General features: G+C 39.6%; 1 protein-coding gene across 1 annotated transcript in view; it reads right to left on the bottom strand.

Moving 5' to 3' along the window:
- LOC106592657 (CUB and sushi domain-containing protein 3) overlaps nucleotides 1-27,772 on the bottom strand; it is a 500,234-nt gene that overhangs the window by 42,677 nt on the left and 429,785 nt on the right. The window contains 1 exon segment of the mRNA XM_045696358.1: nucleotides 1,507-1,680. Within this exon segment, the coding sequence (XP_045552314.1) occupies nucleotides 1,507-1,680 (174 nt within the window).

Here is a 27,772-nt window from a genome sequence, read left to right as displayed (position 1 = left end):
TAGTGATATTACCCTATACTGTACTGTACTGCTGTGGTGTTAATCTAGTGTTATTACCCTATACTGTACTGTACTGCTGTGGTGTTAATCTCTATATTTAGCAGTGAAAGGACCCAGCTCTGTATTGACTCTGTACTGTACTTGACTTAGTAGAACCAATCTACTGGGGATAATTGAGGAAGCATTTACTGCACAATATGCATACATTATCACTTTTCAGGATTTACATGCTCAGCACTTTGTCCTATTGTTAAAAATCTCCAATCTCTCAGCTGTGCACTGTAGCAAGCCTACTTATTATTCATCACAATATAGAAGACAACATGCTATTTTTAAACAGTACAATATGCAATCTACCTCTTTGTACATCTCAGAAACAATATGTGTTTGTAGAGAGTTGAACATCTCTGAAACATTATACCATGGCAATCTACATGTTTGTACAGAGTTGGACATCTCAGAAGCATTATACCATGGCAATCTACATGTTTGTACAGAGTTCAACATCTCTGAAACATTATGCCATGGCAATCTACATGTTTGTACAGAGTTGAACATCTCTGAAACATTATACCATGGCAATCTACATGTTTGTACAGAGTTGAACATCTCTGAAACATTATGCCATGACAATCTACATGTTTGTACAGAGTTGAACATCTCTGAAACATTATGCCATGGCAGTTGCCACCGAACTATCCCACCCAGGAGTACCAGCTCCTAGCATCAGGCCGCCGATACAGAGTCCATCTTAACAAAACCGCCAGAGCCCAGAAATCATTGATTCCCACCAGTATAAATTACTAACTGAATTAGGAACCGTATCCATGTGTTGTATGCTATAGTTTGTGATTGATGTGTATTTATGCACCTATTGGTGATGCTGTGCTGTTGTTTGTTGAGATGCAAGAAAGGGACACACAATAAATTATTATTATCTACGTGTTGAAAACCTGTATCTCTAAAACTTTTTGTACAGAGTTGGAAATCTGTATCTCTAAACATCTTTGTACAGAGTTGGAAATCTGTATCTCTAAACATCTTTGTACAGAGTTGGAAACCTGTATCTCTAAAACTATTTGTACAGAGTTGGAAATCTGTATCTCTAAACATCTTTGTACAGAGTTGGAAATCTGTATCTCTAAACATCTTTGTACAGAGTTGGAAATCTGTATCTCTAAACATCTTTGTACAGAGTTGGAAACCTGTATCTCTAAAACTATTTGTACAGAGTTGGAAATCTGTATCTCTAAACATCTTTGTACAGAGTTGGAAACCTGTATCTCTAAAAAACTATTTGTACAGAGTTGGAAACCTGTATCTCTAAACATCTTCGTAAAGAGTTGGAAACCTGTATCTCTAAAAAGTATTTGTACAGAGTTGGAAACCTGTATCTGTAAAAAACTATTTGTACAGAGTTGGAAACCTGTATCTCTAAAAAACTATTTGTACAGAGTTGGAAACCTGTATTTCTAAAACATGAAGGTGTTTGTTGTGTTGACTCACGCAGACACTGAGGCAGATCTCCTCTCCAGGAGCCCAGGCCCACACAGGTGAGGATAGCCGGGAAGGAGAGCTGGTACCCGGGCAGGCAGCTGTAGCTCACGCTGGTACCCCACTCAAACACGGATCCCTCCAGGAGCCCGTTGTGGATGGGAGGAGGCGCAGGGCAGGTCACCACTGAGGAGAGAGAGGATGGAAAGATCCATTTGGCAACTCTTGATAGGAGAATAGAAAAGTTTGTTTTGAAATTTTTTACAAAATTTTATTGTTAAAACCAACGCATTTCAGAGAATGCGCTAATCATTGTTTTTTTGAGGGGTAAATCAATCATTGAGGAGACAGGTAGACAGACGGGTGGGCAGACGGGGCGGAAGGAGAGACAGACAGGCAAAGTTAAGGCCTGGATGGATACACAACGCAATTAGAGAAGACTGTCAGTTTCAGAGGAAAACATTAATCAACACGTCTGTCTCCTTTTATGACGGTAGTTCAGTGGTCCTTGTATCTAACTATAGGACACAGCAGATCTCTGTAGATTATATTGTGACCCTATAGAATGACGCTAGTTCAGTGGTCCTTGTATCTAACTATAGGACACAGCAGATCTCTGTAGATTATATTGTGACCCTATAGAATGACGCTAGTTCAGTGGTCCTTGTGTCTAACTATAGGACACAGCAGATCTCTGTAGATTATATTGTGACCCTATAGAATGACGCTAGTTCAGTGGTCCTTGTATCTAACTATAGGACACAGCAGATCTCTGTAGATTATATTGTGACCCTATAGAATGACGCTAGTTCAGTGGTCCTTGTATCTAACTATAGGACACAGCAGATCTCTGTAGATTATATTGTGACCCTATAGAATGACGCTAGTTCAGTGGTCCTTGTGTCTAACTATAGGACACAGCAGATCTCTGTAGATTATATTGTGTGTGTGAGAGCATATATCTGACTAGAAATTACTGTTGTGAGAGAACGGCTTGATCCCAAACGGCACCACATTCCCTATATAGTGCACCACTTTTGACCAGAGCCCTATGTCACCCTATTCCATATGGTGTGCACTACTTTAGACCAGAGCTCTATGGCACCCTATTCCATATGGTGTGCACTACTTTAGACCAGAGCACTATGGCACCCTATTCCATATGGTGTGCACTACTTTAGACCAGAGCCCTATGGAGAAGAAGAAAGCATTACTGATATCTATATCTTTCCACAAATACAGGACTAGTAAAGGTCCACTAATACAGGACTAGTAAAGGTCTGTTAATACAGGACTAGTAAAGGTCTGTTAATACAGGACTAGTAAAGGTCTGTTAATACAGGACTAGTAAAGGTCTGTTAATACAGGACTAGTAAAGGTCTGTTAATACAGGACTAGTAAAGGTCTGTTAATACAGGACTAGTAAAGGTCCGATAATACAGGACTAGTAAAGGTCCACTAATACAGGACTAGTAAAGACCTGTTAATACAGGACTAGTAAAGGACTGCTAATACAGGACTAGTAAAGGTTCACTAATACAGGACTAGTAAAGGTCTGTTAATACAGGACTAGTAAAGGTCTGTTAATACAGGACTAGAAAAGGTCTGTTAATACAGGACTAGTAAAGGTCCACTAATACAGGACTAGTAAAGACCTGTTAATACAGGACTAGTAAAGGTCTGTTAATACAGGACTAGTAAAGGTCTGTTAATACAGGACTAGTAAAGGCCTGTTAATAGAGGACTAGTAAAGGCCTGTTAATACAGGACTAGTAAAGGCCTGTTAATACAGGACTAGTAAAGGTCCACTAATACAGGACTAGTAAAGGTCTGTTAATACAGGACTAGTAAAGGTTTGTTAATACAGGACTAGTAAAGGTCTGTTAATACAGGACTAGTAAAGGTCTGTTAATACAGGACTAGTAAAGGTATGTTAATACAGGACTAGTAAAGGTCTGTTAATACAGGACTAGTAAAGGTCTGTTAATACAGGACTAGTAAAGGTCTGTTAATACAGGACTAGTAAAAGTCTGTTAATACAGGACTAGTAAAGGTCCGTTAATACAGGACTAGTAAAGGCCCACTAATACAGGACTAGTAAAGGTCTGTTAATACAGGACTAGTAAAGGTCCGTTAATACAGGACTAGTAAAGGTCCACTAATACAGGACTAGTAAAGGTCCGTTAATACAGGACTAGTAAAGGTCCGTTAATACAGGACTAGTAAAGGTCTGTTAATACAGGACTAGTAAAGGTCTGTTAATACAGGACTAGTAAAGGCCTGTTAATACAGGACTAGTAAAGGTCTGTTAATACAGGACTAGTAAAGGTCTGTTAATACAGGACTAGTAAAGGTCTGTTAATACAGGACTAGTAAAGGTCTGTAAATACAGGACTAGTAAAGGTCTGTTAATACAGGACTAGTAAAGGTCCACTAATACAGGACTAGTAAAGGTCCATTAATACAGGACTAGTGAAGGTATGTTAATACAGGACTAGTAAAGGTACACTAATACAGGACGAGTAAAGGTCTGTTAATACAGGACTAGTAAAGGTCTGTTAATACAGGACTAGTAAAGGTCCACTAATACAGGACTAGTAAAGGTCTGTTAATACAGGACTAGTAAAGGTCTGTTAATACAGGACTAGTAAAGGTCTGTTAATACAGGACTAGTAAAGGTCTGTTAATACAGGACTAGTAAAGGTCTGTTAATACAGGACTAGTAAAGGTCTGTTAATACAGGACTAGTAAAGGTCTGTTAATACAGGACTAGTAAAGGTCTGTTAATACAGGACTAGTAAAGGTCTGTTAATACAGGACTAGTAAAAGTCTGTTAATACAGGACTAGTAAAGGTCCGTTAATACAGGACTAGTAAAGGCCCACTAATACAGGACTAGTAAAGGTCTGTTAATACAGGACTAGTAAAGGTCCGTTAATACAGGACTAGTAAAGGTCCACTAATACAGGACTAGTAAAGGTCCGTTAATACAGGACTAGTAAAGGTCTGTTAATACAGGACTAGTAAAGGTATGTTAATACAGGACTAGTAAAGGTCTGTTAATACAGGACTAGTAAAGGCCTGTTAATACAGGACTAGTAAAGGTCTGTTAATACAGGACTAGTAAAGGTCTGTTAATACAGGACTAGTAAAGGTCTGTTAATACAGGACTAGTAAAGGTCTGTAAATACAGGACAAGTAAAGGTCTGTTAATACAGGACTAGTAAAGGTCCACTAATACAGGACTAGTAAAGGTCCATTAATACAGGACTAGTGAAGGTATGTTAATACAGGACTAGTAAAGGTACACTAATACAGGACGAGTAAAGGTCTGTTAATACAGGACTAGTAAAGGTCTGTTAATACAGGACTAGTAAAGGTCCACTAATACAGGACTAGTAAAGGTCTGTTAATACAAGACTAGTAAAGGTCTGTTAATACAGGACTAGTAAAGGTCTGTTAATACAGGACTAGTAAAGGTCTGTTAATACAGGACTAGTAAAGGTCTGTTAATACAGGACTAGTAAAGGTCTGTTAATACAGGACTAGTAAAGGTCTGTTAATACAGGACTAGTAAAGGTCTGTTAATACAGGACTAGTAAAGGTCTGTTAATACAGGACTAGTAAAAGTCCACTAATACAGGACTAGTAAAGGTCTGTTAATACAGGACTAGTAAAGGTCTGTTAATACAGGACTAGTAAAGGTCCACTAATACAGGACTAGTAAAGACCTGTTAATACAGGACTAGTAAAGGTTCACTAATACAGGACTAGTAAAGGTCTGTTAATACAGGACTAGTAAAGTTCTGTTAATACAGGACTAGTAAAGGTCTGTTAATAAAGGACTAGTAAAGGTCTGTTAATACAGGACTAGTAAAGGTCTGTTAATACAGGACTAGTAAAGGTCTGTTAATACAGGACTAGTAAAGGTCCACTAATACAGGACTAGTAAAGGTCCATTAATACAGGACTAGTGAAGGTAAGTTAATACAGGACTAGTAAAGGTATACTAATACAGGATGAGTAAAGGTCTGTTAATACAGGACTAGTAAAGGTCTGTTAATACAGGACTAGTAAAGGTCTGTTAATACAGGACTAGTAAAGGTCTGTTAATACAGGACTAGTAAAGGTCTGTTAATACAGGACTAGTAAAGGTCTGTTAATACAGGACTAGTAAAGGTCTGTTAATACAGGACTAGTAAAGGTCTGTTAATACAGGACTAGTAAAGGTCTGTTAATACAGGACTAGTAAAGGTCTGTTAATACAGGACTAGTAAAGATCTGTTAATACAGGACTAGTAAAGGTCCACTAATACAGGACTAGTAAAGGTCTGTTAATACAGGACTAGTAAAGGTCTGTTAATACCGGTCTAGTAAAGGTCCACTAATACAGGACTAGTAAAGACCTGTTAATACAGGACTAGTAAAGATCTGTTAATACAGGACTAGTAAAGGTTCACTAATACAGGACTAGTAAAGGTCTGTTAATACAGGACTAGTAAAGCTCTGTTAATACAGGACTAGTAAAGGCCTGTTAATGCAGGACTAGTAAAGGCCTATTAATACAGGACTAGTAAAGGCCTGATAATACAGGACTAGTAAAGGTCCACTAATACAGGACTAGTAAAGGTCTGTTAATACAGGACTAGTAAAGGTCTGTTAATACAGGACTAGTAAAGGTTTGTTAATACAGGACTAGTAAAGGTCTGTTAATACAGGACTAGTAAAGGTCTGTTAATACAGGACTAGTAAAGGTCTGTTAATACAGGACTAGTAAAGGTCTGTTAATACAGGACTAGTAAAGGCCCGCTAATACAGGACTAGTAAAGGCCCACTAATACAGGACTAGTAAAGGTCTGTTAATACAGGACTAGTAAAGGTCCGTTAATACAGGACTAGTAAAAAGGCCCACTAATACAGGACTAGTAAAGGTCCGTTAATACAGGACTAGTAAAGGTCTGTTAATACAGGACTAGTAAAGGTCTGTTAATACAGGACTAGTAAAGGTCTGTTAATACAGGACTAGTAAAGGCCTGTTAATACAGGACTAGTAAAGGTCTGTTAATACAGGACTAGTAAAGGTCTGTTAATACAGGACGAGTAAAGGTCTGTTAATACAGGACTAGTAAAGGTCTGTTAATACAGGACTAGTAAAGGTCCGCTAATACAGGACTAGTAAAGGTCCATTAATACAGGACTAGTGAAGGTATGTTAATACAGGACTAGTAAAGGTACACTAATACAGGACGAGTAAAGGTCTGTTAATACAGGACGAGTAAAGGTCTGTTAATACAGGACTAGTAAAGGTCTGTTAATACAGGACTAGTAAAGGTATGTTAATACAGGACTAGTAAAGGTCTGTTAATACAGGACTAGTAAAGGTCTGTTAATACAGGACTAGTAAAGGTCTGTTAATACAGGACTAGTAAAGGTCCACTAATACAGGACTAGTAAAGGTCCATTAATACAGGACTAGTGAAGGTATGTTAATACAGGACTAGTAAAGGTACACTAATACAGGACGAGTAAAGGTCTGTTAATACAGGACTAGTAAAGGTCCGTTAATACAGGACTAGTAAAGGTCCACTAATACAGGACTAGTAAAGGTTCGTTAATACAGGACTAGTAAAGGTCTGTTAATACAGGACTAGTAAAGGTCTGTTAATACAGGACTAGTAAAGGTCTGTTAATACAGGACTAGTAAAGGTCTGTTAATACAGGACTAGTAAAGGTCTGTTAATACAGGACTAGTAAAGGTCTGTTAATACAGGACTAGTAAAGGTCTGTTAATACAGGACTAATAAAGGTCTGTTAATACAGGACTAGTAAAGGCCTGTTAATACAGGACTAGTAAAGGTCTGTTAATAAAGGACTAGTAAAGGTCTGTTAATACAGGACTAGTAAAGGTCTGTTAATACAGGACTAGTAAAGGTCTGTTAATACAGGACTAGTAAAGGTCTGTTAATACAGGACTAGTAAAGGTCTGTTAATACAGGACTAGTAAAGGCCTGTTAATACAGGACTAGTAAAGGCCTGTTAATACAGGACTAGTAAAGGTCTGCTAATACAGGACTAGTAAAGGTCCACTAATACAGGACTAGTAAAGGTCTGTTAATACAGGACTAGTAAAGGTCCACTAATACAGGAATAGTAAAGGTCCATTAATACAGGACTAGTAAAGATATGTTAATACAGGACTAGTAAAGGTACACTAATACAGGACGAGTAAAGGTCTGTTAATACAGGACTAGTAAAGGTATGTTAATACAGGACTAGTAAAGGTCTGTTAATACAGGACTAGTAAAGGTCTGTTAATACAGGACTAGTAAAGGTCTGTTAATACAGGACTAGTAAAGGTCCACTAATACAGGACTAGTAAAGGTCCATTAATACAGGACTAGTGAAGGTATGTTAATACAGGACTAGTAAAGGTACACTAATACAGGACTAGTAAAGGTCTGTTAATACAGGACTAGTAAAGGTCTGTTAATACAGGACTAGTAAAGGTCTGTTAATACAGGACTAGTAAAGGTCTGTTAATACAGGACTAGTAAAGGCCTGTTAATACAGGACTAGTAAAGGTCTGTTAATACAGGACTAGTAAAGGTCTGTTAATACAGGACTAGTAAAGGTCTGTTAATACAGGACTAGTAAAGGTCTGTTAATACAGGACTAGTAAAGGTCTGTTAATACAGGACTAGTAAAGGTCTGTTAATACAGGACTAGTAAAGGTCTGTTAATACAGGACTAGTAAAGGTCTGTTAATACAGGACTAGTAAAGGCCTGTTAATACAGGACTAGTAAAGGTCTGTTAATAAAGGACTAGTAAAGGTCTGTTAATACAGGACTAGTAAAGGTCTGTTAATACAGGACTAGTAAAGGTCTGTTAATACAGGACTAGTAGAGGCCTGTTAATACAGGACTAGTAAAGGCCTGTTAATACAGGACTAGTAAAGGCCTGTTAATACAGGACTAGTAAAGGTCTGTTAATACAGGACTAGTAAAGGCCCACTAATACAGGACTAGTAAAGGTCTGTTAATACAGGACTAGTAAAGGTCTGTTAATACAGGACTAGTAAAGGTCTGCTAATACAGGACTAGTAAAGGTCTGTTAATACAGGACTAGTAAAGGCCTGTTAATACAGGACTAGTAAAGGTCTGTTAATACAGGACTAGTAAAGGTCTGTTAATACAGGACTAGTAAAGGTCTGTTAATACAGGACTAGTAAAGGTCTGTTAATACAGGACTAGTAAAGGTCTGTTAATACAGGACTAGTAAAGGTCTGTTAATACAGGACTAGTAAAGGTCTGTTAATACAGGACTAGTAAAGGTCTGTTAATACAGGACTAGTAGAGGTCTGTTAATACAGGACTAGTAAAGGCCTGTTAATACAGGACTAGTAAAGGCCTGTTAATACAGGACTAGTAAAGGTCTGTTAATACAGGACTAGTAAAGGCCCACTAATACAGGACTAGTAAAGGTCTGTTAATACAGGACTAGTAAAGGTCCACTAATACAGGACTAGTAAAGGTCTGCTAATACAGGACTAGTAAAGGTCTGCTAATACAGGACTAGTAAAGGTCCACTAATACAGGACTAGTAAAGGTCCACTAATACAGGACTAGTAAAGGTCTGTTAATACAGGACTAGTAAAGGTCTGCTAATACAGGACTAGTAAAGGTCCGCTAATACAGGACTAGTAAAGGTCTGTTAATACAGGACTAGTAAAGGTCTGTTAATACAGGATTAGTAAAGGCCCACTAATACAGGACTAATAAAGGTCTGTTAATACAGGACTAGTAAAGGTCTGTTAATACAGGACTAGTAAAGGTCTGTTAATACAGGACTAGTAAAGGTCCACTAATACAGGACGAGTAAAGGTCTGTTAATACAGGACTAGTAAAGGTCTGTTAATACAGGACTAGTAAAGGTATGTTAATACAGGACTAGTAAAGGTCTGTTAATACAGGACTAGTAAAGGTCTGTTAATACAGGACTAGTAAAGGTCCACTAATACAGGACTAGTAAAGGTCCATTAATACAGGACTAGTGAAGGTATGTTAATACAGGACTAGTAAAGGTACACTAATACAGGACTAGTAAAGGTCTGTTAATACAGGACTAGTAAAGGTCTGTTAATACAGGACTAGTAAAGGTCTGTTAATACAGGACTAGTAAAGGCCTGTTAATACAGGACTAGTAAAGGTCTGTTAATACAGGACTAGTAAAGGTCTGTTAATACAGGACTAGTAAAGGTCCACTAATACAGGACTAGTAAAGGTCCATTAATACAGGACTAGTGAAGGTATGTTAATACAGGACTAGTAAAGGTACACTAATACAGGACGAGTAAAGGTCTGTTAATACAGGACTAATAAAGGTCTGTTAATAAAGGACTAGTAAAGGTCTGTTAATACAGGACTAGTAAAGGTCTGTTAATACAGGACTAGTAAAGGTCTGTTAATACAGGACTAGTAAAGGTCTGTTAATACAGGACTAGTAAAGGTCTGTTAATACAGGACTAGTAAAGGTCTGTTAATACAGGACTAGTAAAGGCCTGTTAATACAGGACTAGTAAAGGTCTGTTAATACAGGACTAGTAAAGGCCCACTAATACAGGACTAGTAAAGGTCTGTTAATACAGGACTAGTAAAGGTCTGTTAATACAGGACTAGTAAAGGTCTGTTAATACAGGACTAGTAAAGGTCTGTTAATACAGGACTAGTAAAGGTCTGTTAATACAGGACTAGTAAAGGCCTGTTAATACAGGACTAGTAAAGGTCTGTTAATACAGGACTAGTAAAGGTCCACTAATACAGGACTAGTAAAGGTCCATTAATAGAGGACTAGTGAAGGTATGTTAATACAGGACTAGTAAAGGTACACTAATACAGGACTAGTAGAGGTCTGTTAATACAGGACTAGTAAAGGTCTGTTAATACAGGACTAGTAAAGGTCTGTTAATACAGGACTAGTAAAGGTCCACTAATACAGGACTAGTAAAGACCTGTTAATACAGGACTAGTAAAGACCTGTTAATACAGGACTAGTAAAGGTCTGTTAATACAGGACTGGTAAAGGTTCACTAATACAGGACTAGTAAAGGTCTGTTAATACAGGACTAGTAAAGGGCTGTTAATACAGGACTAGTAAAGGCCTGTTAATACAGGACTAGTAAAGGCCTGTTAATACAGGACTAGTAAAGGCCTGTTAACACAGGACTAGTAAAGGTCTTCTAATACAGGACTAGTAAAGGTCTGTTAATACAGGACTAGTAAAGGTCTGTTAATACAGGACTAGTAAAGGTCTGTTAATACAGGACTAGTAAAGGTCTGTTAATACAGGACTAGTAAAGGTCTGTTAATACAGGACTAGTAAAGGTCTGTTAATACAGGACTAGTAATGGTCCACTAATACAGGACTAGTAAAGGTCTGTTAATACAGGACTAGTAAAGGTCTGTTAATACAGGACTAGTAAAGGTCTGTTAATACAGGACTAGTAAAGGTCTGTTAATACAGGACTAGTAAAGGCCCACTAATACAGGACTAGTAAAGGTCTGTTAATACAGGACTAGTAAAGGTCCGTTAATACAGGACTAGTAAAGACCTGTTAATACAGGACTAGTAAAGGTCTGTTAATACAGGACTGGTAAAGGTTCACTAATACAGGACTAGTAAAGGTCTGTTAATACAGGACTAGTAAAGGGCTGTTAATACAGGACTAGTAAAGGCCTGTTAATACAGGACTAGTAAAGGCCTGTTAATACAGGACTAGTAAAGGCCTGTTAACACAGGACTAGTAAAGGTCTTCTAATACAGGACTAGTAAAGGTCTGTTAATACAGGACTAGTAAAGGTCTGTTAATACAGGACTAGTAAAGGTCTGTTAATACAGGACTAGTAAAGGTCTGTTAATACAGGACTAGTAAAGGTCTGTTAATACAGGACTAGTAAAGGTCTGTTAATACAGGACTAGTAATGGTCCACTAATACAGGACTAGTAAAGGTCTGTTAATACAGGACTAGTAAAGGTCTGTTAATACAGGACTAGTAAAGGTCTGTTAATACAGGACTAGTAAAGGTCTGTTAATACAGGACTAGTAAAGGCCCACTAATACAGGACTAGTAAAGGTCTGTTAATACAGGACTAGTAAAGGTCCGTTAATACAGGACTAGTAAAGGCCCACTAATACAGGACTAGTAAAGGTCCGTTAATACAGGACTAGTAAAGGTCTGTTAATACAGGACTAGTAAAGGTCTGTTAATACAGGACTAGTAAAGGTCTGTTAATACAGGACTAGTAAAGGTCTGTTAACACAGGACTAGTAAAGGCCTGTTAATACAGGACTAGTAAAGGTCTGTTAATGCAGGACTAGTAAAGTTCTATTAATACAGGACTAGTAAAGGTCTGTTAATACAGGACTAGTAAAGGTCTGTTAATACAGGACTAGTAAAGGTCCACTAATACAGGACTAGTAAAGGTCCATTAATACAGGACTAGTGAAGGTATGTTAATACAGGACTAGTAAAGGTACACTAATACAGGACGAGTAAAGGTCTGTTAATACAGGACTAGTAAAGGTCTGTTAATACAGGACTAGTAAAGGTCCACTAATACAGGACTAGTAAAGGTCTGTTAATACAGGACTAGTAAAGGTCTGTTAATACAGGACTAGTAAAGGTCTGTTAATACAGGACTAGTAAAGGCCTGTTAATACAGGACATATTAAAGGTCTGTTAATACAGGACTAGTAAAGGTCTGTTAATACAGGACTAGTAAAGGTCTGTTTATACAGGACTAGTAAAGGCATGTTAATACAGGACTAGTAAAGGTACACTAATACAGGACGAGTAAAGGTCTGTTAATACAGGACTAGTAAAGGTCTGTTAATACAGGACTAGTAAAGGTCCACTAATACAGGACTAGTAAAGGTCCACTAATACAGGACTAGTAAAGGTCTGTTAATACAGGACTAGTAAAGGTCTGTTAATACAGGACTAGTAAAGGTCCACTAATACAGGACTAGTAAAGGTCTGTTAATACAGGACTAGTAAAGGTCTGTTAATACAGGACTAGTAAAGGTCTGTTAATACAGGACTAGTAAAGGTCCACTAATAAAGGACTAGTAAAGGTCCATTAATACAGGACTAGTGAATGTATGTTAATACAGGACTAGTAAAGGTACACTAATACAGGACGAGTAAAGGTCTGTTAATACAGGACTAGTAAAGGTCTGTTAATACAGGACTAGTAAAGGTCTGTTAATACAGGACTAGTAAAGGTCTGTTAATACAGGACTAGTAAAGGTCCACTAATACAGGACTAGTAAAGGTCCATTAATACAGGACTAGTGAAGGTATGTTAATACAGGACTAGTAAAGGTACACTAATACAGGACTAGTAAAGGTCTGTTAATACAGGACTAGTAAAGGTCTGTTAATACAGGACTAGTAAAGGTCTGTTAATACAGGACTAGTAAAGGCCTGTTAATACAGGACTAGTAAAGGTTTGTTAATACAGGACTAGTAAAGGTCTGTTAATACAGGACTAGTAAAGGTCTGTTAATACAGGACTAGTAAAGGTCTGTTAATACAGGACTAGTAAAGGCCTGTTAATACAGGACTAGTAAAGGTCTGTTAATACAGGACTAGTAAAGGTCTGTTAATACAGGACTAGTAAAGGTCTGTTAATACAGGACTAGTAAAGGTCTGTTAATACAGGACTAGTAAAGGTCTGTTACTACAGGACTAGTAAAGGTCTGTTAATACAGGACTAGTAAAGGTCTGTTAATACAGGACTAGTAAAGGTCTGTTAATACAGGACTAGTAAAGGTCTGTTATTACAGGACTAGTAAAGGTCCACTAATACAGGACTTGTAAAGGTCTGTTAATACAGGACTAGTAAAGGTCTGTTAATACAGGACTAGTAAAGGTCTGTTAATACAGGACTAGTAAAGGCCCAGTGCACTACTTTAGTGAACACCATTTTTTTTTTCATAAAATAAAAAAATGATTCTTTGGGTTATAAATGTTTCAGGCGGTGCTGAAGCACCCGCAGCTCCTCTAGTTCCCGTGGCGATGCATGACCTTTATGGAACACTGAACACTAAACTAACTAAACCCTGTACTGAACGGCTGGTTGGGTTCTTTGTTCCTCATAATACATCTCTAACATTTCTTTATGCATGTAGCGTGTAGCTACTGAGTACAGAACCTTTCGGGGGCTGTCAACAATTTTGACCCCTAACTTTATGAGAAAAAAAAAAGTCTTGTTTTGTTTTACAAAATCCCTTTCTCTGAGCAATTGTATTAGCATAAAATAATATAATTCTATAATTTAAAAAAATGTAGAATTCACATATTGCTCTGTATTTCAATGATTTATTTCATACAGTCTTTATCAAAAGTGTCAATCATTTCAGACACCAACTCTACTCCGAAAACGTAATAAAAAAAAATAAATTAATACTGTTTTATGTCTGCTTGACTGTAATGAGTAAATAAACACTCCAACAAAAGGGAGTTTCTTTGTATTGCTCTCGAGTCCTTCAGAAAGACTCTTTATCTCTCTGTGTGTTCCAAATGACCTCCTTTTCCCTACATAGCGCACTGCTTTTTAGCCAGAGTCCTATGCTTCCCTTGTCAAAAGGAGTGGACTACATAGGGAAATAAGGTATCATTTCACACACTTCATCTAAATTACGTCCTTAAATATGAATATCCAGCTGGTTGCAGAATGAGATGCCGCAGTCGGATTCAACGAATCACCCAGATTATTACAATAACAACGATATACAGTATTCACCACACAGCATCCACAATTACCCCCAGAACTTCCAACAGGCAGGCAGACAGGCACTGAATTAAAAATAAAGTACAACTGTAAAACTTTCCTAAACCCCCAAGCAGCCTAGCTAGCTGGTATTAGTGCATCTTAGCTGAACATGCCAAAGAAAAACCTGAGGATCTCTAGACTCAGAATTCCTGCTGGCTTCAGCTTTGAATGTGTCACTCACAGCCCAGCTACAGCCTTGCTACAAACCTGGCATATCTCCATCAGCCAGTATCAATAAGCAGCATATCTCAGCTTGCCTGGCTGTCTCGGGCAGGATGACAGCTGCCCTGAATCATGTCTGTATCAAGGCTGTGTCCCAAATCAACAAACAACAAAACCACCCTGTCTGAGCCTCACAGTCTAAAGGCAATCAAACAAAAAGGATGGTCTGATATAGAACACGGGATTGTTTTTCCCCTCTCCAACTGATCAGAATTACCTCACTTCTTCTTCTAGCCTTTTTTGCTCCTGAGCGGCCAGATAAATAAAAAGCTGTGATGAATAACTGTATTCCACTATTAAGATGTTCTTGATGCTTGCCTCTGATTGGCATCGAGGGAGATGGTCTCTGTGAAGTCATCTGCATACACAACAGACCTGGGTTGAAAGACTATTTGAAAATCATTGCGGATAACTGTATCTGTGCTTGATTGAGCTTGTCTGATGCAATAGAACCAAAAGAAAAAGTCTCACAAAAAAAGGGCAAACCCCGCCCACTTGGCACTCCAGGCAAATGCTCTAAAGTATTTGAACGATTTGGAATACTATTTGAACCCAGGTGTGATACACAACACATTATGTCAGAATGTAATGCTGAACTATGCTTAACAGTCCTGTTTCCAGATTAACTTTAGTAGTTGTCCCATTAATACAGAGTATCAGATTAATAATCTAATCTTTCCAGGTCTCTTTTATTTGATTAATTTACCCAGAAATAAAATAAATGGTAAGAAGTGCAGATGGGAGGGAGAGAATAGCACTATTGCAGATCCTCTGTAGAAGCCTCTCTGGCTCTCTGACTAAGTCATGCACACAGGCCCCTGGTAGAATTACAATGATTAACAAGGATTCTCATTCTATTTCTACAGTGGTAACTATAGGAATAGAACAGTGGAATAGTACAAACATTACATTGACTCTATTCTTGATGTAGAATATCTGTTCTATTCTATTCTTGATGTAGAATATCTGTTCTATTCTTGATGTAGAATATCTGTTCTATTCTATTATTGATGTAGAACATCTGTTTATTCTATTCTTGATGTAGAATATCTGTTCTATTCTATTCTTGATGTAGAATATCTGTTCTATTCTTGATGTAGAATATCTGTTTATTCTATTCTTGATGTAGAATATCTGTTCTATTCTATTCTTGATGTAGAATATCTGTTCTATTCTTGATGTAGAATATCTGTTTATTCTATTCTTGATGTAGAATATCTGTTCTATTCTATTCTTGATGTAGAATATATGTTTATTCTATTCTTGATGTAGAATATCTGTTCTATTCTTGATGTAGAATATCTGTTTATTCTATTCTTGATGTAGAATATCTGTTCTATTCTATTCTTGATGTAGAATATCTGTTCTATTCTATTCTTGATGTAGAATATCTATTCTATTCTATTCTTGATGTAGAATATCTATTCTATTCTTGATGTAGAATGTCTGTTCTATTCTATTCTTGATGTAGAATATCTGTTTATTCTATTCTTGATGTAGAATATCTATTCTATTCTATTCTTGATGTAGAATATCTGTTCTATTCTATTCTTGATGTAGAATATCTGTTCTATTCTATTCTTGATGTAGAATATCTGTTTATTCTATTCTTGATGTAGAATATCTGTTCTATTCTATTCTTGATGTAGAATATCTGTTTATTCTATTCTTGATGTAGAATATCTATTCTATTCTATTCTTGATGTAGAATATCTGTTCTATTCTATTCTTGATGTAGAATATCTGTTCTATTCTATTCTTGATGTAGAATATCTGTTTATTCTATTCTTGATGTAGAATATCTGTTCTATTCTATTCTTGATGTAGAATATCTGTTTATTCTATTCTTGATGTAGAATATCTATTCTATTCTATTCTTGATGTAGAATATCTGTTCTATTCTATTCTTGATGTAGAATATCTGTTCTATTCTATTCTTGATGTAGAATATCTGTTCTATTCTATTCTTGATGTAGAATATCTGTTCTATTCTATTCTTTATGTAGAATATCTGTTCTATTCTATTCTTGATGTAGAATATCTGTTCTATTCTATTCTTGATGTAGAATAGCACTATAAACACAGCCCCTCTGGCTTTACACTGACTACTACACACAGGTCAGAGGTTACTGGTAGAATCACTCTCACTGACTACTACACACAGGTCAGAGGTTACTGGTAGAATCACTCTCACTGAGTTACACACAGGTCAGAGGTTACTGGTAGAATCACTCTCACTGAGTTACACACAGGTCAGAGGTTACTGGTGGAATCACTCTCACTGAGTTACACACAGGTCAGAGGTTACTGGTGGAATCACTCTCACTGAGTTACACACAGGTCAGAGGTTACTGGTAGAATCACTCTCACTGAGTTACACACAGGTCAGAGGTTACTGGTGGAATCACTCTCACTGAGTTACACACAGGTCAGAGGTTACTGGTGGAATCACTCTCACTGAGTTACACACAGGTCAGAGGTCACTGGTGGAATCACTCTCACTGAGTTACACACAGGTCAGAGGTTACTGGTGGAATCACTCTCACTGAGTTACACACAGGTCAGAGGTTACTGGTGGAATCACTCTCACTGAGTTACACACAGGTCAGAGGTCACTGGTGGAATCACTCTCACTGAGTTACACACAGGTCAGAGGTTACTGGTAGAATCACTCTCACTGAGTTACACACAGGTCAGAGGTCACTGGTGGAATCACTCTCACTGAGTTACACACAGGTCAGAGGTTACTGGTGGAATCACTCTCACTGAGTTACACACAGGTCAGAGGTCACTGGTGGAAGTGTTACTGACAGCAGCAGTCTCACTCAGGCCTCCATCAGGTGCCCCGTCTACAGGCAAGAGATGTAAAGGCCTGGGGCGTGACTCCACGCTGTCAGGTTGACTGCAACACTGTCAGTCTGCAGCTAGCAGAGAGGTGTGGAACCCTGGCCCCAGCAGACACACAGTCTGTAGTATGGAGAGATGTGGAACCCTGGCCCCAGACAACACACAGTCTGTAGTATGGAGAGATGTGGAACCCTGGCCCCAGCCGACACACAGTCTGTAGTATGGAGAGATGTGGAACCCTGGCCCCAGCCGACACACAGTCTGTAGTATGGAGAGGTGTGGAACCCTGGCCCCAGCAGACACACAGTCTGTAGTATGGAGAGGTGTGGAACCCTGGCCCCAGCCGACACACAGTCTGTAGTATGGAGAGATGTGGAACCCTGGCCCCAGCCGACACACAGTCTGTAGTATGGAGAGATGTGGAACCCTGGCCCCAGACGACACACAGTCTGTAGTATGGAGAGATGTGGAACCCTGGCCCCAGCAGACACACAGTCTGTAGTATGGAGAGATGTGGAACCCTGGCCCCAGCAGACACACAGTCTGTAGTATGGAGAGGTGTGGAACCCTGGCCCCAGCAGACACACAGTCTGTAGTATGGAGAGATGGAGCCATGGGGTGTGACTTCTCAATACCAGGCTGGGTGAACTGCAGCCTCTCTGTCTGAAGAGAGATTGGACCCTCCTCACTCCTCACCACCAGGCTGTTTGCTGCCTGACAAGACTGGCTGTCTGAACTGAACAGGGCAGAGCTAGGAACAGCTGGGATAGGTGAGGGATGGACTGGCTGTCTGTTGAGTCATGCTAGGTACAGCTGGGATAGGTGAGGGATGGACTGGCTGTCTGTTGAGTCATGCTAGGTACAGCTGGGATAGATGAGGGATGGACTGGCTGTCTGAGCTGGGCTGCAGGGGACTTGACTCCTAAACACCAGTCTGTCTGAGCTGGGCTGCAGGGGACTTGACTCCTCAACACCAGGCTGTCTGAGTTGGGCTGCAGGGGACTTGACGACTCAACACCAGGCTGTCTGAGCTGGGCTGCAGGGGACTTGACTCCTCAACACCAGGCTGTCTGAGTTGAGCTGCAGGGGACTTGACTCCTCAACACCAGGCTGTCTGAGCTGGGCTGCAGGGGACTTGACTCCTCAACACCAGGCTGTCTGAGCTGGGCTGCAGGGGACTTGACGACTCAACACCAGGCTGTCTGAGCTGGGCTGCAGGGGACTTGACTCCTCAACACCAGGCTGTCTAAGCTGGGCTGCAGGGGACTTGACTCCACAACACCAGGCTGTCTGAGTTGAGCTGCAGGGGACTTGACTCCTCAACACCAGGCTGTCTGAGCTGGGCTGCAGGGGACTTGACGACTCAACGCCAGAGCTGTCTGAGCTGGGCTGCAGGGGACTTGACGACTCAACGCCAGAGCTGTCTGTCTAGGTGTGCTTGGTTAAGGTTTGAACTGGGCTGCCTGGCCTGTCAGTCAGGATTATTGCCTGCAGGTGCTTTCTGACACACTCTCTCTCTCTCCATTGCCTTCCTCTGTTCCCTGACACTCGCTCTCTCTCTCCATTACCTTCCTCTGTTCCCTGACGCTCTCTCTCTCTCCATTACCTTCCTCTGTTCCCTGACACTCTCTCTCTCTCCATTACCTTCCTCTGTTCCCTGACACTCTCTCTCTCTCCTTCCTGTGATCACCATCAGAGCAATACGTTTAGGGATCTATCCAGCACACCACGGCTTAATAATGGAACAGATAGCATGACATGTTACTACTAAGACTGCTTGGGTGTGTGAGAGGGTGGCATGTTAATAAGAACTCTGTCTGAGGCCACTTGGCGAGAGAGAGAGAGAGAGAGAGAGAGAGAGAGAGAGAGAGAGATGTAGGAGTGTAATCTCGGAGCCCAGCACCAAATCTTGCTTGGTGTCACCTACAGTAGCTATCTTCATTGATATTAACACCAGTAATGGTAGATTAACAGGATCCACACACTGAGGGTAGACAGATGATCCACACACTGAGGGTAGACAGATGATCCACACACTGAGGGTAGACAGATGATCCACACACTGAGGGTAGACAGATGATCCACACACTGAGGGTAGACAGATGATCCACACACTGAGGGTAGACAGATGATCCACACACTGAGGGTAGACAGATGATCCACACACTGAGGGTAGACAGATGATCCACACACTGAGGGTAGACAGATGATCCACACACTGAGGGTAGACAGATGATCCACACACTGAGGGTGGACAGATGATCCACACACTGAGGGTGGACAGATGATCCACACACTGAGGGTAGACAGATGATCCACACACTGAGGGTGGACAGATGATCCACACACTGAGGGTGGACAGATGATCCACACACTGAGGGGTAGACAGATGATCCACACACTGAGGGGTAGACAGATGATCCACACACTGAGGGGTAGACAGATGATCCACACACTGAGGGTAGACAGATGATCCACACACTGAGAGTAGACAGATGATGCAGTGATTGTACAGCCAGTATGATCCCAAGCCAACAACCTCCTTAGTTCCTTGTCTAAAAAGTATCCATGTTATCACTCGTGTGTGTGTGTGTGTGTGTGTGTGTGTGTGTGTGTGTGTGTGTGTGTGTGTGTGTGTGTGTGTGTGTGTGTGTGTGTGAATGGCTATCCTGTGCTCTTTTATTGCAGGGATCTGTTCCTTAGCAACCGTGTCCCGTTTGCCTTGTCTGTCCGTGGTGCTCCTCGTGGCTCGTCGCTCGCTGCCTTCCTGGCGCCACTGCAGTACTTAATGTGAACACGATATTGTGTACGTCTCAAATGGCACCCTATTCCCTATACAGTGCACCACTTTAGACCAGAGCCCTAGGGCACCTTATTCCTTATATAGTGCACTACTTTAGACCAGAGCCCTATGGAACCCTATTCCCTCTATAGTGCACTACTTTAGACCAGAGCCCTATGGAACCCTATTCCCTATATAGTGCACTACTTTAGACCAGGGCCCTATGGAACCCTATTCCCTATATAGTGCATTACCTTCAAACAGGGCTCGGGTAGGGCACTATATAGTACACAGGAGCCAATTTAAAATGCAAACCATTTAGTTTTGGACTTTGTTGCCAGATATGCAAATCTATTGCTTCTCTTCTGTAATAAATGTATCTGCTTCAGCGTTCATGAAAGCAGCGAGGGTTTCCTCCCTTGCAGAGTAACGTTGAATGTTCATCTAAGCAGAACAGAAGAGGAGCCAGGCGTATGATTCTGACATCACAACACCGTAGCTGATAATCATGTGTGACAGCTTGGTCCTTCGAGCCGGATCTCAAAATCTGCTTCTGTCGGTCCAGGGAGACAGCGAAACCGTGCACGGGCGGATGAAATATCCGTAGACTAAAGACCTGGCCCCTTGCTGAGGGTTCTTTACAGACCGGTGGCAAACTGGTATGCGACAGAAACGGTGACGAGATCCAACCTTCATTGAATTCTCAGCTGCAAGATAAGGTCAGTAATCTTTGTTCATTAGTTTGGGGTTAAATTCTAAACTTACTATAAATGTGAAGGAGGATTTTAACCTGTTAGGGCTAGGGGGCAGTATTGACACGGCCGGATAAAAAACGTACCCGATTTAATCTGGTTACTACTCCTGCCAAGTAACTAGAATATGCATATAATTATTGGCTTTGGATAGAAAACACCCTAAAGTTTCGAAAACTGTTTGAATGGTGTCTGTGAGTATAACAGAACTCAAATGGCAGGCCAAAACCTGAGAAGATTCCATGTAGGAAGTGGCCTGTCTGAGAAGTTGTGTTTCATCATGGCTCTTTTTTATTGAAGACTGAGGATCTTTGCTCTAACGTGACACTTCCTACGGCTCCCATAGGCTCTCAGAGCCCGGGAAAAAGCTGAACGATATCGAGGCAGCCTCTGGCTGAAACACATTATCGCTTTTGGCAAGTGGCCGATCAGAGTACTATGGGCTTAGGCGCGTGCCCGAGTCGACCGAATGCTTTATTTTCTTTCGTCTGTTTACCTAAACGCAGATTCCCAGTCGGAATATTATCGCTTTTTTATGAGAAAAACGGCATAAAAATTGATTTTAAACAGCGGTTGACAGGCTTCGAAGTACGGTAATGGAATATTTAGACATTTTTTGTCACGAATTGCGCCATGCTCGTCACCCTTATTTACCCTTTCGGATAGTGTCTTGAACGCATCGAACAAAACGCCGCTGTTTGGATATAACTATGGATTATTTTGAACCAAACCAACATTTGTTATTGAAGTAGAAGTCCTGGGAGTGCATTCTGACGAAGACAGCAAAGGTAATAACATTTTTCTTATAGTAAATCTGACTTTGGTGAGTGCTACATTTGCTGGTTGTCTAAATAGCTAGCCCTGTGATGCCGGGCTATCTACTGAGAATATTGCAAAATGTGCTTTCACCGAAAAGCTATTTTAAAATCGGACATATCGAGTGCATAGAGGAGTTCTGTATCTATAATTCTTAAAATAATTGTTATGCTTTTTGTGAACGTTTATCGTGAGTAATTTAGTAAATTCACCGGCAGTGTTCGGTGGGAATGCTAGTCACATGCTAGTCACATGCTAATGTAAAAAGCTGGTTTTTGATGTAAATATGAACTTGATTGAACAAAACATGCATGTATTGTATAACATAATGTCCTAGGTGTGTCATCTGATGAAGATCATCAAAGGTTAGTGCTGCATTTAGCTGTGGTTTGGGTTTATGTGACATTATATGCTAGCTTGAAAAATGGGTGTCTGATTATTTCTGGCTGGGTACTCTGCTGACATAATCTAATGTTTTGCTTTCGTTGTAAAGCCTTTTTGAAATCAGACAGTGTGGTTAGATTAACGAGAGTCTTGTCTTTAAAATGGTGTAAAATAGTAATATGTTTGAAAAATTGAAGTTTTTGCATTTTTGAGGTTTTTGAATAACGCGCCACGGGATTACACTGGCTGTTACGTAGGTGGGACGATTTGGTGCCACCTACCCTAGAGAGGTTAACCGTAAAACTAACAGTAAGTAAGATTTGTATCGGGTATACCGTCCATATAATCTAATGTAGAGAAAGTTTAAGACAAAAGTATCTATGTTAGTGTTGGCGGCACTGGGTTACAGATCTAAGTAAGCCCTAAAAGTAAAACTGGTTGCAGTAAGACCTAACAGTAAAACTGGTTGCAGTACAGTATTTAACAGTAAGACCTAACAGTAAAACTGGTTGAAGTACAGTATTTAACAGTAAGACCTAACAGTAAAACTGGTTGAAGTACAGTATTTAACAGTAAGACCTAACAGTAAAACTGGTTGAAGTACAGTATTTAACAGTAAGACCTAACAGTAAAACTGGTTGAAGTACAGTATTTAACAGTAAGACCTAACAGTAAAACTGGTTGAAGTACAGTATTTAACAGTAAGACCTAACAGTAAAACTGGTTGAAGTACAGTATTTAACAGTAAGACCTAACAGTAAAACTGGTTGCAGTACAGTATTTAACAGTAAGACCTAACAGTAAAACTGGTTGAAGTACAGTATTTAACAGTAAGACCTAACAGTAAAACTGGTTGAAGTACAGTATTTAACTGTAAGACCTAACAGTAAAACTGGTTGCAGTACAGTATTTAACAGTAAGACCTAACAGTAAAACTGGTTGCAGTACAGTAGCCGGGAAAACGTAATATAGAAGGCGAAATAAAGATAAGTAAGTTACTTTAGTCTAGGACTAACGGGAGTAAGTGAGATTAAGTATGATAACAGTAGAGCATACACATAGATTGTGAGAATTGGAGCTAATATTGAGACCTAAACGATAACTGGTCAATAATATATTAGGCGGAAAACATAATATAGAAGGCGAAATATAATAATAAAATGTATAAGAACGTCGGTCAGGGACATAATTTGTATGAATATAGATCACCTGTCAAAATACATTTTAGAGGCGATAATCGAGATCTACCGAAGGCGCACAAAATAGGTCTGATTATTCCAAACAGGAGGAAGGAGGTTACACCCATAGAAAGTGAGAATACATATTAGAAAATAAATGTAGTAATTGAGTAAGTACACACATATTGTGAGAATAAGCATAACAGTAATTGAATAAACATGGGTGGTAAATCCTCAAAGGAAGATAAGAGGAATGTGTATTATGGTCCGAAATGGAGGAAGAAGTACGATTTTGATGGATGTTTAAATGTTGAAAGATTGGAATCAATGGTTAAACAAATAAATAAGGTCTGTGGGGATAAGACAGAGAAGCAGCGTACAGTAGGCCTCGATACCGCTCGTGTTTGGCTGGGCCAAGAGAAAGGGAGCCGAGGGAGGTAGAGAGGAAGAGACACAGAAAGGAGGACCGGATTTAGCAACTTTATTGAGAAAGTGGATAGAGACAGTCAAAAGAAAGGGGGAAATAGATGCCTTAACTGTCACAAACCGGGTCATTTGCTAGAGAGCGGGTTGGTGGTTCAGCGGTAGAATTCTCGCCTGCCATGCGGGAGGCTCGGGTTCGTATCTCAGCCTATGCATCAGTGGATTAAAATTTGAGGTGCTGACTGTCATTCAACTGTTGGTATGTTTTGCCTGGAAAGATACGGTTGTTAGTGGTTGTTTAAGATATAAACCGAACGTTTTGATAGCTTGTTTAGTTTAAATTGAAAGACAGATTCATTCAAAAATAATCGCGAGGTGAATTCAATAAAGTACGTTGTTTGTGGTCTAAATGGCCTGCTGAAAGGATTTATAGAGAATGGAAGTTGTATTTGAATGACGGAATCAAGGAAAAGGCAGTTACCTAAATCTAATGAATTATAAGGAGCGGATAGGTAATTGTAACCACCGAAAGGTATTTATTTTTATGCTAAAAGAGTTGAAAGAAGTATTTTATAAATTTGGCGATATACATGGTATGTTTAAAGTCTTGGACATTTCATAAGAGTGAAGCCGAAAGAGAGACAAAGTTGTAACATTGGTTTTAATCTTACGATAGAGGTAAGGCAGAAAGTTGTTTGAAAAGAGGTCATGTTTTCCCTTCCGGGTTAAAAGAGGAGAGTTGGTTGTGAGCGCTGGACTATATGTGGCTGGAAGCGATTCAGATCTGAATAATGGAATCGTAAAAGTTTGGTGATAAATTCTGGGTATTGATTCGTGGTTCGATTGTTTAGTAACACCAGTGAATTGAACAGGAAGTGAATGTAAGCTAACATTATAATCTGTTTCCATTGCATGGAAAAATGTCAAGTCAGTAAAGTGAATTGCAGGTTGAGTTAATTTTAATTTTACAGGGACGGTGCACATTAAACACAGTTGTGTGTATAATGGCAGGGTATTCCTAGCAAACAGAATGGGCCTGTTTGCAGACAAACTGAAGGGGTTTTAAGGTTTTAAGCAATCTTGGGTCCGATTAATCAAATAGTACGTTAAATATGGGAGTTTCATAGATTTGAAGTACAGGATGGTATCCAAGGATAGTGTATGTTCAATTAAAGTACACACAACCACCGAGGAAGTTTAAAATGAATGATTAATGATTTGAGGAAGTACAGTGGAATTATTATTAGGTTTGGTTTGTAGTTAACGTTTGGGTTTCTGAATCGGTGTAGTATAAGGAATGATGACCAAATGTTTGTGGTTATTTTATGGAAAAAGGAGCGCTTAGCTCTCTTTGGGAAAAATTTGATAGGGACAGGATATCTTAAAGGGGTATACACATATGGCATTTTTGTCACGATTCCCACCGACGGTGGCGCCACCTCCTGCTCGGGTGGCGCTCGGCGGTCGTCGTCACCGGCCTATTAGCTGCCACCGATTCCCTTTTTTTGGTTTTGGGCACCTGTGTTCAGTTTAGTTAATTAGCGGGGCTATTTAATTTAGCTGGCCCGCTTCCGTGTTTTGCGGGATTGTTTCTTATCAGACGGCTTGCGTTCGTGTCGGCGTTGTTTTACGCCGTATGTATTTTCTCCCCTGTGTTTGGGAACATTTGTTTTTGTGTGAGTGTATATTAAAAACACCACTACCCTGTGTTCGCTGCTTCCTGCGCCTCATTCCTCCTCCACATTTACATTTTTGTCATTTAGCAGACGCTCTTATCCAGAGCGACTTACAGTAGTGAATGCATACATTTCATACAATTTTTTTTTTTTTTCCCGGACTGGTCCCCCGTGGGAATCGAACCCACAACTCTGGCGTTGCAAACACCATGCTCTACCAACTGAGCCACACGGGATTACCAAGCCGTAACAATTTTGGAAGTTTTATTTTCTGAGTTTTAATTAAAATCGCATAAAAATTGATTTTAAACAGCGTTTGATATTTTGAATTTTTTTGTCACGATATTTTTATAAGGGAAGTTCCGGGAAGCTGAGATACAATATGTAGATAAAGTTGGACGATTTTTCGTTAATTTGTCTAAATCTAGGAAGAAACCCTTCTGTGAAGGAGTGGTATGACTTTTGACCTCTATTATGGCTCTCCTGTGAGGTCTGATCAGCCGCATAGGAGGGCCATTTGGATAATGAAGAAAAAGGGTCACTTGTGATACTAACTTTAAGGAAATTTGTAGAACTGATAATTAGGATGGAGTTTAAAGTTCTTAGACATATCTGTAATTTAAGCACATGAGATGGCAGTGTAAGATATTGAGGACAACAAGGCTGTGAAATTGATATAATAAGTATTATTATATTTTGTTATTGAACAAGGTTATTGAGTTAGCAAGAATAAGTCTAATAATGGTAAGACTTAGGTTAACCTGTTTATGATAGGGGGCAGTATTTTCACGGCCGGATAAAAAACGTACCCGATTTAATCTGTTTATTACTCCTGCCCAGAAACTAGAATATGCATATAATTGTTTGATTTGGATAGAAAACACCCTAAAGTTTCTAAAACTGTTTGAATGGTGTCTGTGAGTATAACAGAACTCACATGGCAGGCCAAAACCTGAGAAGATTCCAAACAGGAAGTGCCCTCTCTGACCATTTCTTGGCCTTCTTTAGCCTCTTTGTTGAAAACAGAGGATCTCTGCTGTAACGTGACACTTTCTAAGGCTCCCATAGGCTCTCAGAAGGCGCCAGAACGTCGAATGATGACTCTGCAGTCTCTGGCTGAAAAACAGTAGCGCATTTGGATAGTGGTCGATCTGAGAACAATGAAACGGGTGCGCGCGTGCACGTGAAGAGTCCATTTTACATTTTCAGTCTTTGAACGAAAACGATGTCTCCCGGTCGGAATATTATCGCTATTTTACAAGAAAGATCGCATAAAAATTGATTTTAAACAGCGTTTGACATGCTTCGAAGTACGGTAATGGAATATTTAGATTTTCTTTGTCACGATACGCGCCGGCGCGTCACCCTTCATTACCCTTCGGATAGTGTCTTGAACGCACGAACAAAACACCGCTATTTGGATATAACTATGGAGTATTTCGAACCAAACCAACATTTGTTGTTGAAGTAGAAGTCCTGGGAGTGCATTCTGATGAAGAACAGCAAAGGTAATCCAATTTTTCTTATAGTAAATCTGAGTTTGGTGAGTACCAAACTTGGTGGGTGTCAAAATAGCTAGCCTGTGATAGCCGGGCTATCTACTCAGAATATTGCAAAATGTGCTTTCACCGAAAAGCTATTTTAAAATCGGACACCGCGATTGCATAAAGTAGTTCTGTATCTATAATTCTTAAAATAATTGTTATGTTTTTTGTGAACGTTTATCGTGAGTAATTTAGTAAATTCACCGGAAGCTTTTGGTGGGGATACATTTTCTGAACATCACACGCCAATGTAAAAAGCTGTTTTTTGATATAAATATGAACTTGATTCAACAAAACATGCATGTATTGTATAACATGCTCAGCCTAGTCAAAACTGTTCGCTGCTCTGGCACCCCAATGGTGGAACAAGCTCCCTCACGACGCCAGGACAGCGGAGTCAATCACCACCTTCCGGAGACACCTGAAACCCCACCTCTTCAAGGAATACCTGGGATAGGATAAAGTAATCCTTCTAACCCCCCCTTAAAAGATTTAGATGCACTATTGTAAAGTGGTTGTTCCACTGGATATTATAAGGTGAATGCACCAATTTGTAAGTCGCTCTGGATAAGAGCGTCTGCTAAATGACTAAAATGTAAATGTAATGTAACGTAATGTCCTAGGAGTGTCATCTGATGAAGATCATCAAAGGTTAGTGCTTCATTTAGCTGTGTTTTGGGTTTCTGTGACATATATGCTTGCTTGAAAAATGGCTGTGTGACTATTTTGGGCTATGTACTCTCCTAACATAATCTAATGTTTTGCTTTCGCTATAAAGCCTTTTTGAAATCGGACAATGTGGTTAGATTAACGAGAGTCT

Source organism: Salmo salar, chromosome ssa02, assembly GCF_905237065.1.
Source record: "Salmo salar chromosome ssa02, Ssal_v3.1, whole genome shotgun sequence".
In the NCBI taxonomy this organism is placed as follows: domain Eukaryota; kingdom Metazoa; phylum Chordata; class Actinopteri; order Salmoniformes; family Salmonidae; genus Salmo; species Salmo salar.
This window is presented reverse-complemented; position numbering and strand designations above follow the sequence as displayed.